Below are 16,810 nucleotides of genomic sequence, written 5' to 3' on the forward strand. Positions count from 1 at the left end.
GGAATTTTAGATGTTCCACAATCCTATCCTTTAGTAGAGTTTCCATTAATTTCCCCACTATTGATGTCAGACTTACTGGTCTATAGTTGCTTTATTCCTCCCTACTATCTTTCTTGTGAATGGGCACAACATTTGCTAATTTCCAATCTTCCAGGACGACTCCTGTTACCACTGATTGGTTAAATAACTCTTAACTGTTTTGCTAGTTCACCGCTAAGCTCTTTTAATAATTTTGGGTGTATCCCATCAGGCCCCTGTGACTTATTTGTCTTAACTTTAGACAACAAACGTAGAACCTCTTCCTCTGTAAAGACACATGCATCAAACGATTCATTAGTCTTCCTCCCCAATTGAGGTCCTTTTCCTTATTTTTCTTCTGTAAAAACTGAACAGAAGTATTCATTAAGGCAGTCGGCTGGCCCTTTATTCTCTTCTACATGCATTCCTTCCTTTTTTTATTTTTTATTTAGTTTTTCTTTGTTTTAATTTCCTTTTTTATTTATATATCTGACGAATGTCTGATCCCCTTTTTTCACAGACTGAACTAGTCTTTCTTCTGCCTGTGCTTTAGAAGTTCTTATAACTTGCTTGGTCTTTTTCTGCCTAATCTTGTAGATTTCCTTATCTTCCATTGCTCTGCTTTTTATTTAATTTTTTTTATTTTTTATAATTACTAAATGCTAGCTTTTTTTTGTTTTATGATTTTGGCCACTTCACCACAGTGGTCTCTTCCTTTTTTTTTCCTGCTTTTACTGACAAGGTTGCCACACCTTCTGAAATAGTTCCATGGAGTCAGCCCTGAGGGCAGAGAGTTTCTCTGACAGCATAGTGGAGTTAACACACTCAACAACCACCAAGAAGCATAGTCTGCGACCACCATCTCGATGCATCATGAATACGAGCAGCAAGCAAAATGAATTGGGCCAGTTAAAACTAGGCAAATTTCATGGCCGGTAAAGGCACACCTTAGGACGAAATGGGCAATGCGAGCCAGTAACTGAGGAAACCAGGTCAACAGTTTCGTCGGTAATTAGAAGTCCAATTGAGAACCCAAGGGCTGTCTCCGTAAGGGAGACCTGCCAACTGTCTTTAAACAGCTGAGTACAGCAGGCCCACCAGCAGGAAATTGAATGATTAAAGCCCAGTTGAGTCTTCCATTGTGTCATAAAAAACAACTTCACATAACTGTCAGGGCTATCTGTTGTATGCTTTTTTTCCTTGTTTCCTTCTGAGGACATTCTTCCACCCCCTATTCATATAATATTTAGTTTACCCCGAATATATTTGCAGCATGTTAAAGTGTGACTGTTGTGCAGTTTTATTTACTTTAGACATGATCAATTATAATACGTCATTAACAAAGTACTGCTTATGTGCATGAGCAATATAATATAGTGCTTAAACCCCCCACTGTCCTACTTTCACGTGACTCTTAACTATAAGGCTGGGTTCACACTTGTAATTATTATTATTATTTTTTTATATATTTTTTTTAAGCCAAATAGGGGTTAAAGGAGTGGGTCCAAAACACAGAAAAAAGGTGCAGATCTGTCAGGCCAGGTTTATTACATATTCATGTGGTCAGTATATTTGGACAAAGGCCCAGCACCTTAACAGATTGATGTTTACAATATTTTCTTACCCATAGGTTCAGACCCGTAACATTCGTTGTCTTCCTGATGTACTTGTCATTAACTGTGAAGTTAACAGCACAAAGGAGGCTGAGTTTTGGAAGGTGCAGGCAGAGGTAAAGCTCTTTGTGTTTTTGGTATAATTATTGCCTAAAATGTAAGAATAACATTTACATATTGTGCTCTTGAGGTCAGCCATCTGAGGGTGGGTTCACACTACGTTTTGAAGATACGGTAACTGGATCCGGGACCTAAAATCGTGGTATGCTACGGTTTTAGGTCAGGTTACAAAACCTGGTACGGGGAAAATATGAGCCGACCTGAGTCACTATCGGTCTCCTGTCTGCTCATTCAAATGAATGGACCAGCTGGGATGCAAGAGCGTATATAAGCACATTCTATAGTAAGGATCACAATAATTATAGAGCGGACAACTCAGAACAGGTATGGAAGGGAATTGCTAAGATAAGTATATATGCTGGGATGCTGCATCCCTTTAATTCTTCTGGCAGAACTTTACTGACTGACCCCCTTCTCTGAGCCTTAGGATAGACAGTCAGTAGCTAGTGTGGGTGGGTAAGTTCCTTAGTTCATGAATAACACACAGGGGACACATTAGCCTCTTACAACTAGACTTTGCACAGTCCCCTGCAGTGGCTCGGGTACAGTGGGGATCAAAAGTTTGGGCACCCCAGGTAAAAATTTGTATTAATGTGCATAAAGAAGCCAAGGAAAGATGGAAAAATCTCCAAAAGGCATCAAATTACAGATTAGACATTCTTATAATATGTCAACAAAAGTTAGATTTTATTTCCTTAATTTACACTTTCAAAATAACAGAAAAAAAAGTCATCTGCAGATTTTATAGCATGCACTGACCCCTTTGCAAAGCGGAGACCTGCCAGTGTCATGGATTGTTTTCAATCATCTGGGAAGACCAGGTGATGTCAATCTCAAAGTTGTAAAATCCCCAGACTCATCTGACCTTGCCCCAACAATCAGCACCATGGGTTCTTCTAAGCAGTTGTCTAGAAATCTGAAACTGAAAATAGTTGATGCTCACAAAGCTGGAGAAGGCTATAAGAAGATAGCAAAACATTTTTAGATGTCAATATCCTCTGTTCGGAATGTAATTAAGAAATGGCAGTCATCAGGAACAGTGGAAGTTAAATCAAGATCTGGAAGACCAAGAAAAATATCAGACAGAACAGCTCACAGGATTGTGAGGAAAAACAATTCAAAACCCACGTTTGACTGCACAATCCCTCCAGAAAGATCTGGCAGACACTGGAGTTGTGGTACACTATTCCACTATAAAGAGATACTTGTACAAATATGGTCTTCATGGAAGAGTGATCAGAAGAAAACCTCTTCCTCACCACAAAAATCAGCGTTTGAACTTTACAAATGAACATATAGACAAGCCTGATGCATTTTGAAACAAGTTCTGTGGACCAATGAGGTTAAAATTTAACTTTTTGGCCGGAATGAGCAAAGGTACGTTTTGGAGAAGGGGAACAGAATTTAATGAAAAGAACCTCTGTCCAACTGTTAAGCATGGGGGTGGATCAATCATGCTTTGGGGTTGTATTGCAGCCAGTGGCACAGGGAACATCTCGCGAGTAGAAGAAAAAATGGATTCAATAAAATTTCAGCAAATTTTGGATGCGAACTTGATGCCATCTGTGAAAAAGCTGAAGTTAAAGAGAGGATGGCTTCTACAAATGGATATTCATCCTAAACAAACCTCGAAATCCACAGGGGATTACATTGAGGCGTAAACTGAAGGTTTTGCCATGGCATTCACAATCTCCTGACCTCAACATAATTGAAAATCTATGGATAGACCTTAAAAGAGCAGTGCGTGACAGACAGCAGAAATCTCAAAGAACTGGAAGACTTTTGTAAGGAAGAATGGGCAAAGATACCTCAAACAAGAATTGAAAGACTCTTTGCTGGCTTCAAAAAGCGTTTACAAGCTGTGATACTTGCCAAAGGGGGCAGTACAAGATATTAACTCTGCAGGGTGCCCAAACTTTTGCAGACACCATTTTTTTAGTTTTGTTATTTTGAAAGTGTAAATTGTGGAAATAAAATCTAACTTTTGTTGACATATTATAAGAATGTCTAATCTGTAATTTGATGCCTTTTTGGATAATTTTCCATCTTTCCTTGGCTTCTTTATGCATATTAACAGACATTTTTACGTGGGGTGCCCAAACTTTTGATCCCCGCTGTATATAAACTTTTTTTCCTTCAAATCTGTGTTTGTCAACATGAAGTACATTTTAAAAGCACTCCCTTAAGGCAGGGGTTCTCAACCGGTGGTACGTGTACCCCTAGGGGTACGCCCCCGGTTGTCCGGAAGTACGCCAGAGTGCTGACAATACGGCCATGCATTGGCCAGTATTTGTCAGCGCATAGCGGCGAATGGCCCCGGCATCTCTCTGTACAGTTTGTGTGTGTGTAAAATAAATAAATATATATAATATATATCTCACACACACTGTACTGTATATAATAATTTTCCCAGGTAGAGGTGGGGGGTAGAAATAATAGCACAAGACATTTAAGATGGAGGGGGGGGAGGGATAATGGCACAAGGGGATAAATATGGAGGGGGGTGATGATTATCCCCCCTCCCTCTGATCCCCTTTTGCCATATCCGATAATAATAGCACAAGTGTATTAATATGGAGGGGGAATAATGGCACAAGGGTATTAAGATGGAGGAGGTGGATTATTTCCCCCCCCCCCCCCCCCCCCCAATCTTAATCCCCTTGTGCTATCATTCCCCCTCCCTCTGATTCCCTATAGCCATATCTGATAAGAATGGCACAAGCGGATCAAGATGGAGGGGGGGAATATTGGCACACACGGAATAAGTATTGCATTAGTATAAAGGTAAGCACACTTCTTTTTGTCCGCAGATACCCCTTGTATGCAAGTTCCTCGCGAGGGGTACCCGCGGACATACTTTCAGCCTTTGTGGGTACAGTTGCCAAAAAGGTTGAGAACCACTGCCTTAAGGGATATGTCGGACATGGGGGGTTGGGGGAAGTTATGTGCAGAGTGAGAGAATCGCTATACCACTGATATTTTAACTACAAATAAACCTTTTTTGGTTGTATATGAATGTAAGTACAAGTAAAATTAGAGCATCAGAAGGATGGGGTAGTCCGCAGGGCCCTTGCGGATACTAGCCTGATCCTGCTGTATAATACGATGTTATAGGCTATAAAACCATGTAAACCAAATGCATACAATTTCAGTTTTCTTAGATGATAGAAAAAAGAAAATGCAGATAAAGCATATAAGACAACAATAATAAGTTCATAAAAATAACCCGCCAATTGTATGCAACAGATGTGCTGACAGCCAGCTCCTAACAAGTCAATAGTTGTAATCCAATGTGGCTACTGTGTAGCTGAAATATTCTTCTATGGCTACTATGTAACCAAAATAGTACTGTGGAAAAAGAATAAGAACTTTGCTCTAAGGTTAGGTTGTATACTGTAGAAATGCCGGTCCTGTGAACCTGTGGAAAATATGTGCCATCCCAAGAGCTGTGCTCTATATTATGTCAAATCCTTTATGGGGAAAGTGCAATGCAGTGGAGCTATGTATGCTCTGTTGTGGTACCTGTAACATACAAGTTATAGCAGAGCCTGGCTCTGTCTAGAGTTCCTATATATAAAGAAGCCTGGAGACTATGTCCCCGCTCACCCGTTCCTGGAGGTGAATGCTCCGATGTGGTGCTTTATTCAATTTGTAACTTGCGCTCCCAGCTGTGCGGGTAGGCTCCTGGAGTACGCCAGCTGTCACGAGTGTCCGCGGTCTGGGAAGCTGGAGTACTTGGGCCGCGTATGTGCAGCAGAGTGGGATGTTCGGCGTGTTATGTGAGAGGCAGATGCTCTCACTGTCCTGATCTGAGGAAAAGGGGTCTCCCCTCGAAACGCGTCATCACTGTTTTTTATGTTTATACCAATAAAACTACTGTGTTTATTAAAACCTGTAGTATATTGGCCTTTATTTTCACTGAGAACCAAGTTGACAGCGCCTGGAATCCATAGGTCTTTTTGCTTATTTCTAAGACGTCTCCTTCAGGACAAGTGCCGTCTTGCTTCCTGCGACCTCAGGCATAGCAGTCATCTGGACATCAGTGAGTACCCCGTATGGGGTGATATGCGCTCCATTTATTTCTCTCTGGTGAGCCTCCTTCCATAAGAGCGGTGGACTCTCCACCATAGCCTACTTCTCACATTACCAAGGGTAATACGCAAGGCGCCGTTTTCGGTCTTTTTTCTTTTTGTCTTGTTCACTGCAGAGCGTTGGTATCAAAGGGCTGGTTGTCTACTGTTGCGGGCTGGGTGTAGATGGGGTTGGGAAAAACGGGTCACCTGGGAAATATGGAGCAGGAGTCCAATAAAGGTGGGAGTGGTTGTGTAACTGATGACCATATGGGTTTACTTTGTGGTTGCAGATAAGGTGTGTGGTAAGTTGATTGTCCTGTGGTTGCCACTATGTGTGATAATTAGAATTTACGGTAAATCTGACCCATAGTGGTGGGGTTGCACTGTATTTGGTTTGCACCAAGAGAAACGCCTTATTTACAGCCGAAAATTACAATGAGAAATTGACATGAAAAATAATGGAAGTAAATAAGTAATAAATGAGTGAGAAAATTTAAAGTAAAAAAAGTATAAAAAATAAAATGAGTGAAAATAAAAATGAATAAAATTAAAATAGAAATTAAACAATAAAAATAGGAGTAATTTATAAATGTGCACGGAAGACACAGGATGGGTCAAATTTTAATAAATATGGATACTTTTAAAACTGAGAGAACGATCAAATGAAATAAAATATACTTGTCTGGTAAAAATAGTGTTCATACGTGAATGTATGTCTTGTGGTAGAAAATCCGATAAAAAAAAGTATAAAATATGAAAATCTACAAATATGGTGAACTGTTTCAAATGGGAAATTCTATGTTTAAAAATAAGATAAAAACAGACTGGAACCTCCATGTGGAGATAGACACGAGGTAGACAGAAATGACAAGATGGTGATATATCAAATAAAGAGGAAACAGTCAAAAATGACTGTTGGGACCTGGAAATAAATAAAAAAAAAAAAAAAAAAAAAAAAAAATATATATATATATATATATAATGTATATTTACTTATTTATTTCCAGGTCCCAACAGTCATTTTTGACTGTTTCCTCTTTATTTTATATATCACCATCTTGTCATTTATTTCCGTCTACCTCGTGTCTATCTCTACATGGAGGTGCCAGTCTGTTTTTAAAGTCATGGCCGTAAATGTTGACACCCCTGAAATGTTTTGCTATACACATGTTTATTCCCGTGTGTGTATTGGAACTAAAGAAAAAAAAGGATGGGGAAAAAAAGCAAATTGGACATAATGTCACACCAAACTCCAATAATGGGCTGGACAAAATTATTGCCACCTTTCAAAATTGTGGGCTCCAATCGGCTCCATTGGGGGACACGGACCGTGGGTGTATGCTGCTGTCTCTAGGAGGTATGACACTATGACAACAAAGTCTGCTCCTCCCAGCAGGATATACCCGCCTCCAGGCCCTGAGGTAATCAGTTTTAAGCTTAGTGTCTAAGGAGGTGGACATGGTCTGGAGTTCTCTCCAGACCAGGTCTTAGGTTTTATTATTTTCCTAGATTTAGGGATGTGTTAGATTTTTTTATTCCATTTTCTTTCCTGTTTTCAGGTGAGGACTCAGGAACTGTGGCTCACTGTTTCCCCATTGCGAGTAAGGGGGCACAGACATTGCGTATATGCGCTGTTCATCCCCTCTCGCCAACGGTCAGCGCCTGGGTTTGTACCTCATGGGTCCGGGTCACCTTATCTCCCTGCTCGCCTCGCTCGCACATTGTAGCCCGGCATGATGCGGGTGATAAAAGCTGGCTGAAGACTTCATAGGAAGACTTCATGAGATAAGTTCTTCTGACTGAGGTGAGTATATTTCCCTTTCTCCTTAGGTGCAGATTTGCAACATCTGGAGACCCTCAGTTCTTGGGCCACCTTCTCATGGGTCTAATGGGGCTGGCCTGGACAGGGGGTCCTTTATTAAAAACTGGGGTGAGCAGTGGCAGTTTGAATGGGCAACTTTCTACACTTTATTCTTATATATATATATATATATATATATATATATATATATATATATATATGTATATGTATATATATATGTATGTATGTGTGTGTGTGTGTGTGTGTGTGTGTGTGTGTGTGTGTGTGGCGACTGTGTGTGTGTTTTTACATTGAAGCAGCTGACAGCCACGGCATTCTCTATGCGGGCGCTCTGAGCGCCGGCTTACTTTCACTTTCGGCCGCGGCTGCTGCCGGCGGCGTCTAGTCCGCTCAGTTCCCCGCGAGCGCACATGCATTCACATGTGCGCTCGGGGCAAGGAGCGGGTGCCATTACGGGACTTCTTGTTAATACTTCCGCGGCCCGGTGTGCTTTAGCTCCGCCCACCCAGGGCCGCCGAAGCTTCTCTGGGCGCGAACTGTGCACCAATCAGCGCTGTGCGCGCGATTACGGTGGCAGGGGCCAATCAGCGGTGCCCCCTGCTCCTAACACGCTCCCCCCCCCCTTGCTATTAGCCGGCATTTCTCCTCTCTGACAGCTGGAGACCACCACGGGTTCGAGTCCCGGGTTGGGACAAAGTTACAGTGTTGTGGTTTTTAATAGGTCCATTGTGGTCTATGGGGATCTCAAGGCATGTGAAACAGTAAAATATGCAGACTGTATCAGCAACACAGTGAAATGGAACACAGTCTTTGGTGAGAGAGGGCCAGAACGGCCTCCCTCTAAACAGTTAACTGGAGTGTTAGCCACTCCTTTACTCTGTTAATACTGTAACTCTAAACTGTCTGGTTCTACTGAACCACTTGTTCTGTCTGCTCCACTGCTCCCCCAGACCCCCCTGCTACTCTACCCCGGTTGTTCTTCCAGACCCGGTGGGTTCGGCCGCCCCTCCAGCCTGGGTTCCCACCCTCTCCCAGTCTGTATCCGACTTGGCTCAGGTCTCCCGTTATGTGGGACTGCCTTGGAGAGGCCCTCCCTGCACCGGCCCTCCGGAGGGTCCCGCTCTCCCCCTATTCTGACGCTCTCGCAGCATCATAGGGGTGTGTCATGACTCCTCCCCCGAGTCTTCTGGCAGGCACGGGCGCTCCCCTCGCAGGCATCGCCCCGTTACTCCGACCTGTAGCAAGCGTCGCTCCTCTAGAGAATGCTCCCAGGGTCGCCGCTCTGGCTCTCTCTCTTCCAGGGCCGCCTCACACATTCCCATTCACCTGGAGAACTTGTGGAAGAAGTTCTGATTCGGCCTTCTACTCAGAGGACCGCACGGATGTGCCTAATGTGGTGTACTCATTGGTTGCATCCATAAGAGACACCTTCCAGCTAAAGGACCCAGGAACTTCAGACGTGGTCCAGAAGTTTCCTTTCATCGTGTCAGACCTCTTTCAGGGCTGCCTCACCTCTTTCCCATTCACCTGGAGAACTTGTGGATGAGGTTTCTGATTCGGCCTACGACTCAGAGGACCGCACGGATGTGCCTGATGTGGTGTACTCAGTGGTTGCGGCCATAAGAGACACCTTCCATCTAAAGGACCCAGGAACTTCGGACGTGGCTCCAGAAGTCTCCTCCTTTCTTTGTGCCCGACCGGCACTCAAGACTTTCAGCTCTCACGCTGAATTTTACGCCCTGCGGGTATCTTCCGGAAGTCACCCTGACAAGAAGTTTCAGGAAACGAAGAAGGTTAAAGCGCGGTATTCCTTCGCCAAGGACCTCATTGCTCGGTGGACCTCCTCTCCAACTGTGGATCCGCCGGTCTCCCGCCTCTCTAAGGCGCCTTCCCGGCCGTTGGCTGATGCGGCTGCCTTCAAGAAACCAGCGGACACGAAGGTGGATATTTTGGCAATCTCTGCCCTTGAGGCAGCAGGGTCTTCCTGCTTTTGCTTCTGTCTGGGTGTCAAAGGCCCTTTTAGTATGGTCTTCCAACTCCGCCAGGGTAGTCTTCAAGATCCCTCTGGAAGATTTATTTAATCTAGCTCTCCGATGCTCTGCAGCTTTTTCTGTGTTCTGCTTACATATGCAGCCACTTTGCTGCCTTTACCACAAGCTACCTGGTAGCCACCGTCCCTTCATGTGGCTTTAAGCCTGGAATGCGGACGCCACCTTCAGGAAGTGAGGCGACGGGCGGAAAAAGAGTTCTTTATTACCTCTGGTAAGACTCACAGAACCGCTGTAAGTTCTCCTTCTGGTTCTGCGGACCTTTGGTACAAACAAAGGGTACCAACAAAAGGTCCAGCCAGGCGCCTTCATGGGAAGAGGGCTCCTCTTTCCGAACCCATTCCTCCTGGAGGTCGGCTATCCGTTCCGGACGTTTGGTGGTCCCATCAGGCACCCGTAGGCCTTCCTCGGCCTGAAGGGTCGCCCCCACCCGCCGACCTCTCTCGGGTGGTTGGTCGCCTCTCACCCTCCGGGATGCCTGGACGTGCAGCTTCAGGGGAACGTTTTTCGAGGTTTATTCCAACCTCTGTGGTCTCCAAGAAAGGCGTTTCTGTTCGACCAGTCTTGGTTCTCGAGTATCTCAGCCAGCATCTTGCGTTCCCATCCCGAATGGAGTCTCTCCATTCGGTGCTGGCGTCCATCGTTCAAGGAGAGTTTTCATTCCTCCGGTGGACATCAAGGGGATGCCTGCCTCAACTTCTCATTGTTTCCCGGTCATCAGCGGTACCTCGGCTCTGCAGTTCCGGACGGTCATTTCTATTGTGGCTATCCATTTCGGTCTGGCCACTTCTCCGCGGACCTTTACCAAAGTCCAGGCACCTGTGATTGCCTTTTTACGGACAACAGTTGTTTCCGTGGTTCATTATTTGGACTACCTCCTGATCTGAGCTCCAGCCAGGACCCAGATCCTGGAGAGTCTTAGTCTCAACCTCCAGACCTTGTCTCACTTTGGTTGGATGGTCATTTGGGACAAGCCCAACCGCTCTCCTGGGGCTCCAGTTCGATGCGGCCTCTGCCCGCTTTCGACTCCGCCGACTCTTTTCAAGAGTCTGATGCCTTTGGCTCCCTGCTCCAGTTTCCATTCGCATGGATGTCCTGGGTCGATTGGCGGCGGCCGTGGAGACCGTGCCATTTGCCCAGTTTCATCACCGACCTCTTCAACTGGTGATTTTCTTACGGTGTGACAGGTCTCCATTGTCTCTCGGCCGCAAGATCGTTCTCTCTCGTCAGTCTTGTTGATCCCTTCTATGGTGGCTTCGTTTTCCCCCTCATTTTTTTCGGGGATGTTCCTTCCTGTCCATCCCTGCCAGTCTGTCAGGCTGGGGAGGTGTTTTCAGGGACCGCCCGGTCTGGGGTCTTGGCCCCCCCCCCCCCAAGAAGCTTTTTCCCCTTCAACATTTTGGGGCCTAGGGCAATTCTTTCTTTGCTTGCTTCTTGGGAATTTTCCTCCTGGCCGGAACTCAGGTTTCCAGCCATCTCAGTTATCTTCAGTCTGGCAGTCTCTGGGATGTGATCTTCTCGGCCGGTCCTCAGTCGTCCAAGGCCACTGGTCTCTACATCCAGGGGTGTTTGCTGTGATCTGCAACCCCTGGGGCGCTCCAGGCGTGGACCTCTGCTTGTCTCGCCACAACCGAAGCGTTCCTCTCTCTTGGTCGAGCCTTGCCCTACCTTGTCTATTTGGTGGTCGGGCTTTGCCCTACCTTATCTGTTTCCTCCCTTTCTTCTCTTTTGGGGGTCTTGAGGAAACGCTCAGTGGACGTTTCCGCCATTCTAGTGGCCCAGTCTGGGCCCGGCGGGCGTGGTACGTCGTCATAGTCAGGCTCCTGAACGACTTGGCGCCTTCCTTATCGTCCAGACCTCCTATCTCAGGTCTCCTGTGCCACCCCTATTACCGTCTCTGCTTTGACGGCGTGGCGGTCGAGACTGCGGTTTTGAGAGCCGCGGTTTCTCTACCCAAGTCATTCGCACCATGCTCAAGGCTCGTAAGTCCTCCTCGGCAATTTTACCACCGTACCTGGTGGTCTTATTTTAGTTGGTGTGAAGCTCAGGTCTTGTGTCCGGTTACCTTTTCAGTTTCCCATCTTCTCTCTTTCTTGCAGACTGGATTGGAACTGGGGTTGTCTCTGTTCCCTTGAGGGTCAGGTTTCGGCCCTTTCTATTCTTTTCCAGCGTCCTCTGGCTTCTAATTCTCATGTCCGGACCTTCCTTCAAGGAGTGGCGCATGCTGCCCCTCCTTATCGGTCACCTTCTTCTCCCCCTTGGGACTTGAATCTGGTTCTGGGGGTACTCCAAGGTGAACCTTTTGAACTCCTTGGGGAGGTGTCCCTGTGCCTCCTTTCTTGGAAAGTGGCGTTTTTTGTTATTTCCTCCAATCGGAGAGTGTCTGATTTGGCAGCTCTCTCCTGCCATTCTCCGTTTCTGGTGCTTCACCAGGACAAGGTTGTCTTCCGGCCAGATCCTTCCTTTTTGTCTAAGGTTGTTTCGGCCTTCATCTCAATGAGGACATTATTCTTCCGTCCTTTTTGTCCCGCTCCTTCTCATTCTAGGGAGCATTTACTCCACAAACTGGATGTGGTTTGGGCTGTTAGGTATTACCTCTCTATCTCTTCTTCGTTTGTCAGTGCAATTCCTTTTTCGTCCTTACGGAAGGTCGTCGTAGGGGGACAACCTGCTTCCAAGGCTACCACTTCTCGGTGGATCCGGTCTGCCATTTCGTAAGCCTATCACTGTAGGGGGAAGATTCTTCCCTTCAGGGTTGTGGCTCATTCTATCCGTTTCTGTTGGGACATCCTGGGCTCCAGAACAAAGCCTCGGCCTCGCAGATTTGCAAGGAGGCTACTTGGTCGTCTTTGCACACTTTCTCGAGATTCTACCGGGTTCATACCTTCGCATCGGCTGATGCTAGTCTGGGCCGTAAACTGCTGCAGGTGGCAGTGGAACAGCCGTCTGCTTGACTATCTACCCACCCAAGGGAAGGCTTTGGTATGTCCCATGGTCTGTCACCCAATGGAGCCGATAAAAAAAAACAAAAAACCTTTTCTCTAACACTTACTGTAAAATCTCTTTCTCGAAGGATCCGTTGGGGGACACAGCTCCCGCCCTTTTGGGTTTCTCTTTGGTTCTCTGTCCGAGGGTGTGTTCAGTTATATCTTTTCTTCTGGTTCTCAGACAGTTCGTCTTTTTCCTTGACCTGTCGGTTCTCTCCTATTGCTCTGTACTAAAACTGATTACCTCAGGGCCTGGAGGCGGGTATATCCTGCTGGGAGGAGCCGACTTCTTTGTCCTCATAGTGTCATACCTCCTAGAGACAGCAGCATACACCCACCGTCTGTGTCCCCCAATGGATCCTTCGAGAAAGAGATTTTACGGTAAGTGTTAAAAAATCTCCTTTTTCAAGCATGTGATGCTCTTTTTAAACTCACCTGGGGCAAGTAACAGGTGTGGGCAAAATAAAAATCACACCTGAAAGCAGTTAAAAAGAAGCAAAGTTCACTTAGTCTTTGCATTGTGTGTCTGTGTGTGCCGCACTAAGCATGGACAACAGAAAGAGAAGAGAACTACTGTCTGAGGACTTGAGAAACAAAATTGTGTAAAAATATCAACAATCCCAAGGTTACAAGTCCATGTCCAGAGATCTAGATTTGCCTTTGTCCACAGTGCGCAACATTATCAAGAAGTTTGCAACCCATGGCACTGTAGCTAATCTCCCTGGGCGTGGACGGAAGAGAAAAATTGATGAAAGGTGTCGACACAATAGTCCGGATGGTGAATAAGCAGCCCAAAACAAGTTCCAAAGATATTCAAGTTGTCCTGCAGGCTCAGGGAGCATCGGTGTCAGCGCAAACTATCCGTCGACATTTAACCCCTTAAGGACACATGACGTACTGGAACATCATGTGTCCGCTCCTGATCTATAATGCGGGGCCACGGCATAGCCCCGCATCATAGCGGGTCGGGCCCGGCCTCTAACAACGGGCGGGACCCGTGGCTAATAGTGTGCGGCATTGATCGCGATGTTGCGCGCTATTAACCCTTTAGACGCGGCGTTCAAAGTTGAACGCCGCGTCTAAAGTGAAAGTATGCCGGTTAGCTCAGTGGGCTGTTCGGGATAGCCGCGGCAAAATCGCGGCATCCCGAACAGCTTACAGGACAGCAGGAGGGTCCCCACCTGCCTCCTCGCTGTGCGATCGCCGAATGACTGCGCAGTGCCTGAGATCCAGGCATGAGCAGTCAAGCGGCAGAATCATCGATCACTGGTTTCCTATGAGAAACCAGTGATCAGTGTGAAAGATCAGTGTGTGCAGTGTTATAGGTCCCTATGGGAGTTATAACACTGCAAAAAAAAGTGGAAAAAAAAAGTGAATAAAGATCATTTAACCCCTTCCCTATTAAAAATTTGAATCGCCCCCCCTTTAAAAATAAAAAAAAAACAGTGAAAATAAAAATAAACATATATGGTATCGCCGCATGCGGAAATGTCTGAATTATAAAAATATATAGTTAATTAAACCGCACGGTCAATGGCGTACACGCAAAGAAAGTCCAAAATAGTGCATTTTTGGTCACTTTTGAGATCATGAAAAAATGAATAAAAAGCGATCAATAAGTCCTATCAATGCAATGAATGGTACCGCTAAAAACTTCAGATCATGGCGCAAAAAATTAGCCCTCATACCGCCCCATATGCACAAAAATAAAAAAGTTATAGGGGTCAGAAGATGATAATTTTAAATGTATTAATTTTCCTGCATGTAGTTATGATTTTTTCCAGAAGTGCGACAAAATCAAACCTATATAAGTAGGGTATCATTTTAATCGTATGGACCTACAGAATAAAGATAAGGTGTCATTTTTACCGAAAAATGTACTACGTAGAAACGGAAGCCCCCAAAAGTAACAAAACAGGTTGTTTTTTTTTTCAATTTTGTCTCTCAATTATTTTTTTTTAGCCTTAGATTTTTAGGCAAAATGACTGACGTCATTACAAAGTAGAATTGGTGGCGCAAAAAATAAGCCATCATATGGATTTTTAGGTGCAAAATTGAAAGAGTTATGATTTTTTAAAGGCAAGGAGGAAAAAAACGAAAATGCAAAAAAACAGAAAAACCCTCGGCCCTTAAAGGGGTACTCCGCCCCTAGACATCTTATCCCATATCCAAAGGATAGGGCATAAGATGTCAGATCGCCGCGGTGCCACTGCCTGGGAGCCCCAGGATCCCCGCTGCGGCACTGCGCTATCATTACAGCACAGAGCTAGTTCGCTCTGCATGTAATGACGCGCAATACAGGGGTCGGAGCATCGTTACGTCACGGCTCCGCCCCTAGTGACGTCACGGCCCACCCCTTTCAATACAAGTCGATGGGAGGGGGCGCGGCGGTCGTCACGCCCCCTGTTATAGACTTGCATTAAGGGGACGGGCCGTGATGTCACAAGGGGCGGAGCCATGACGTCACGCGGCTCCGTCCCCTGTATCGCCCGTCATTACGCACAGAGCGAACTCGCTCTGTGCTGTAATGATAGCGCAGTGCCGCAGCGGGGATCCCGGGGCTCCCCAGCAGCGGTACCGCGGCGATCTGACATCTTATCCCCTATCCTTTGGATAGGGGATAAGATGTCTAGGGGCGGAGTACCCCTTTAAGGGGTTAAATGAAATGCTATGGCAGTAGACCCAGAGACATAAAAAAAACAAGATTACATTTTGCCAAGATGAACTGGAGTAAGCCGAAATCCTTCTGGGAAAATGGAAGGTAACAAAGCACTGGAGAGTTCTGAAGTGGCCAGCAATGAGTCCAGATCCTAATCCCATTGAACACCTGTGGAGAGATCTTAAAATTGCTGTTGGTAAAAGGCGCCCTTCCAATAAGAGAGACCTGGAGCCGTTTGCAAAGGAAGAGTGGTCCAACATTCTGGCTGAGAGGTGTAAGAAGCTAATTGATGGTTATAGGAAGCGACTGATTTCAGTTATGTTTTCCAAAGGGTGTGCAACCAAATATTAAGTTAAGGGTGCCAATAATTTTGTCCAGCCCATTTTTGGAGTTTGGTGTGACATGTACAATTAGCTTTTTTTCTCCCCTCACTTTTTTTTTTTTTTTTGGGGGGGGGGGGGGGGGGGGGTTTAGTTCCAATACACACAAAGGGAATAAACATGTGTATAGCAAAACATGTTACCTCAATCCTTTTCTGTGAGAAATACTTCATTTTCTTGAAAGATTTCAGGGGTGCCAATGTTTACGGCCATGTTTACTTTGAAACAGTTCGCCATATTTGTAGATTTTCATATTTTATAAATTTATCTTATTTTCTACCAGAAAAGACATGCATGCACTTATGCACACTATTTTTACCAGACAAGTATATTTCATTTCATTTGCTCGTTCTCGGTTTTCAATTTATCCATATTTAAGATTTGACCCATCCTGTCTTTCATGCATATTTATAAATGACTCCTGTTTTTGTTTGTTTAATTTCTATTTACAGTTTTATTCATTTTTTCATTCTCATTATTTTAGAACTTTTTTATTTTTGCTTAAATTTTCTCATTTATTCACTTTCACAATTTTTAATGTCCATTTCTGATTGTGATTTTCACCAAGAGAAACACGTAATTTACAGCCAAGAATAACATAGGGGGCAACCCCACCACTATGGGTCAGATTTACCGTAAATTCTAATTATCACACACATTGTGGCATCCACTGGACAATCGCCTTTCCCACACACTTTATCTGCAACCCAAAAGTAAACCCACATGGTCTATCAGTTACACAACCACTCCCACCTTTATTGGACTCCTGCTCCATGTTTCCCAAGTGACCTGTTTTTCCCAACCCCATCCACACCAGTTTCTTCTGCTTACCACTGATCTGTATAAACTACCCCACCTGTTAGAGGAATGGAGATGACCTCCAGAAACGCGTATAGCCTGGCACTCTGATACTTCAACCCAGCCCTTTGATACCAACGCTCTGCAGTGAGAGAATCTGCAGATGCACATACGCGGCCCATGTACTCCAGACTGCGGCCACTCGTTGTGACAGTCAGCTGGCGTACTCCAGGAGCCTACCCGCGCAGCTGGGAGCGCCCCGTGCAAGTTACACATTGGATCAAGCACCACA

At 45.3% G+C, this 16,810-nt stretch overlaps 1 protein-coding gene across 4 annotated transcripts in view; it reads left to right on the top strand.

The window, feature by feature from the left end:
- Window positions 1-16,810, top strand: part of PAN2 (poly(A) specific ribonuclease subunit PAN2) — a 104,385-nt gene that overhangs the window by 75,041 nt on the left and 12,534 nt on the right. For all 4 annotated transcript variants that reach the window (XM_056562355.1, XM_056562354.1, XM_056562352.1 and 1 more), the window contains exon 15: window positions 1,649-1,747. In XM_056562355.1, the coding sequence (XP_056418330.1) occupies window positions 1,649-1,747 (99 nt within the window). The remainder of the gene's footprint in view (window positions 1-1,648; window positions 1,748-16,810) is intronic.

This window comes from Hyla sarda, chromosome 2 (genome assembly GCF_029499605.1).
Source record: "Hyla sarda isolate aHylSar1 chromosome 2, aHylSar1.hap1, whole genome shotgun sequence".
NCBI classification, from domain to species: domain Eukaryota; kingdom Metazoa; phylum Chordata; class Amphibia; order Anura; family Hylidae; genus Hyla; species Hyla sarda.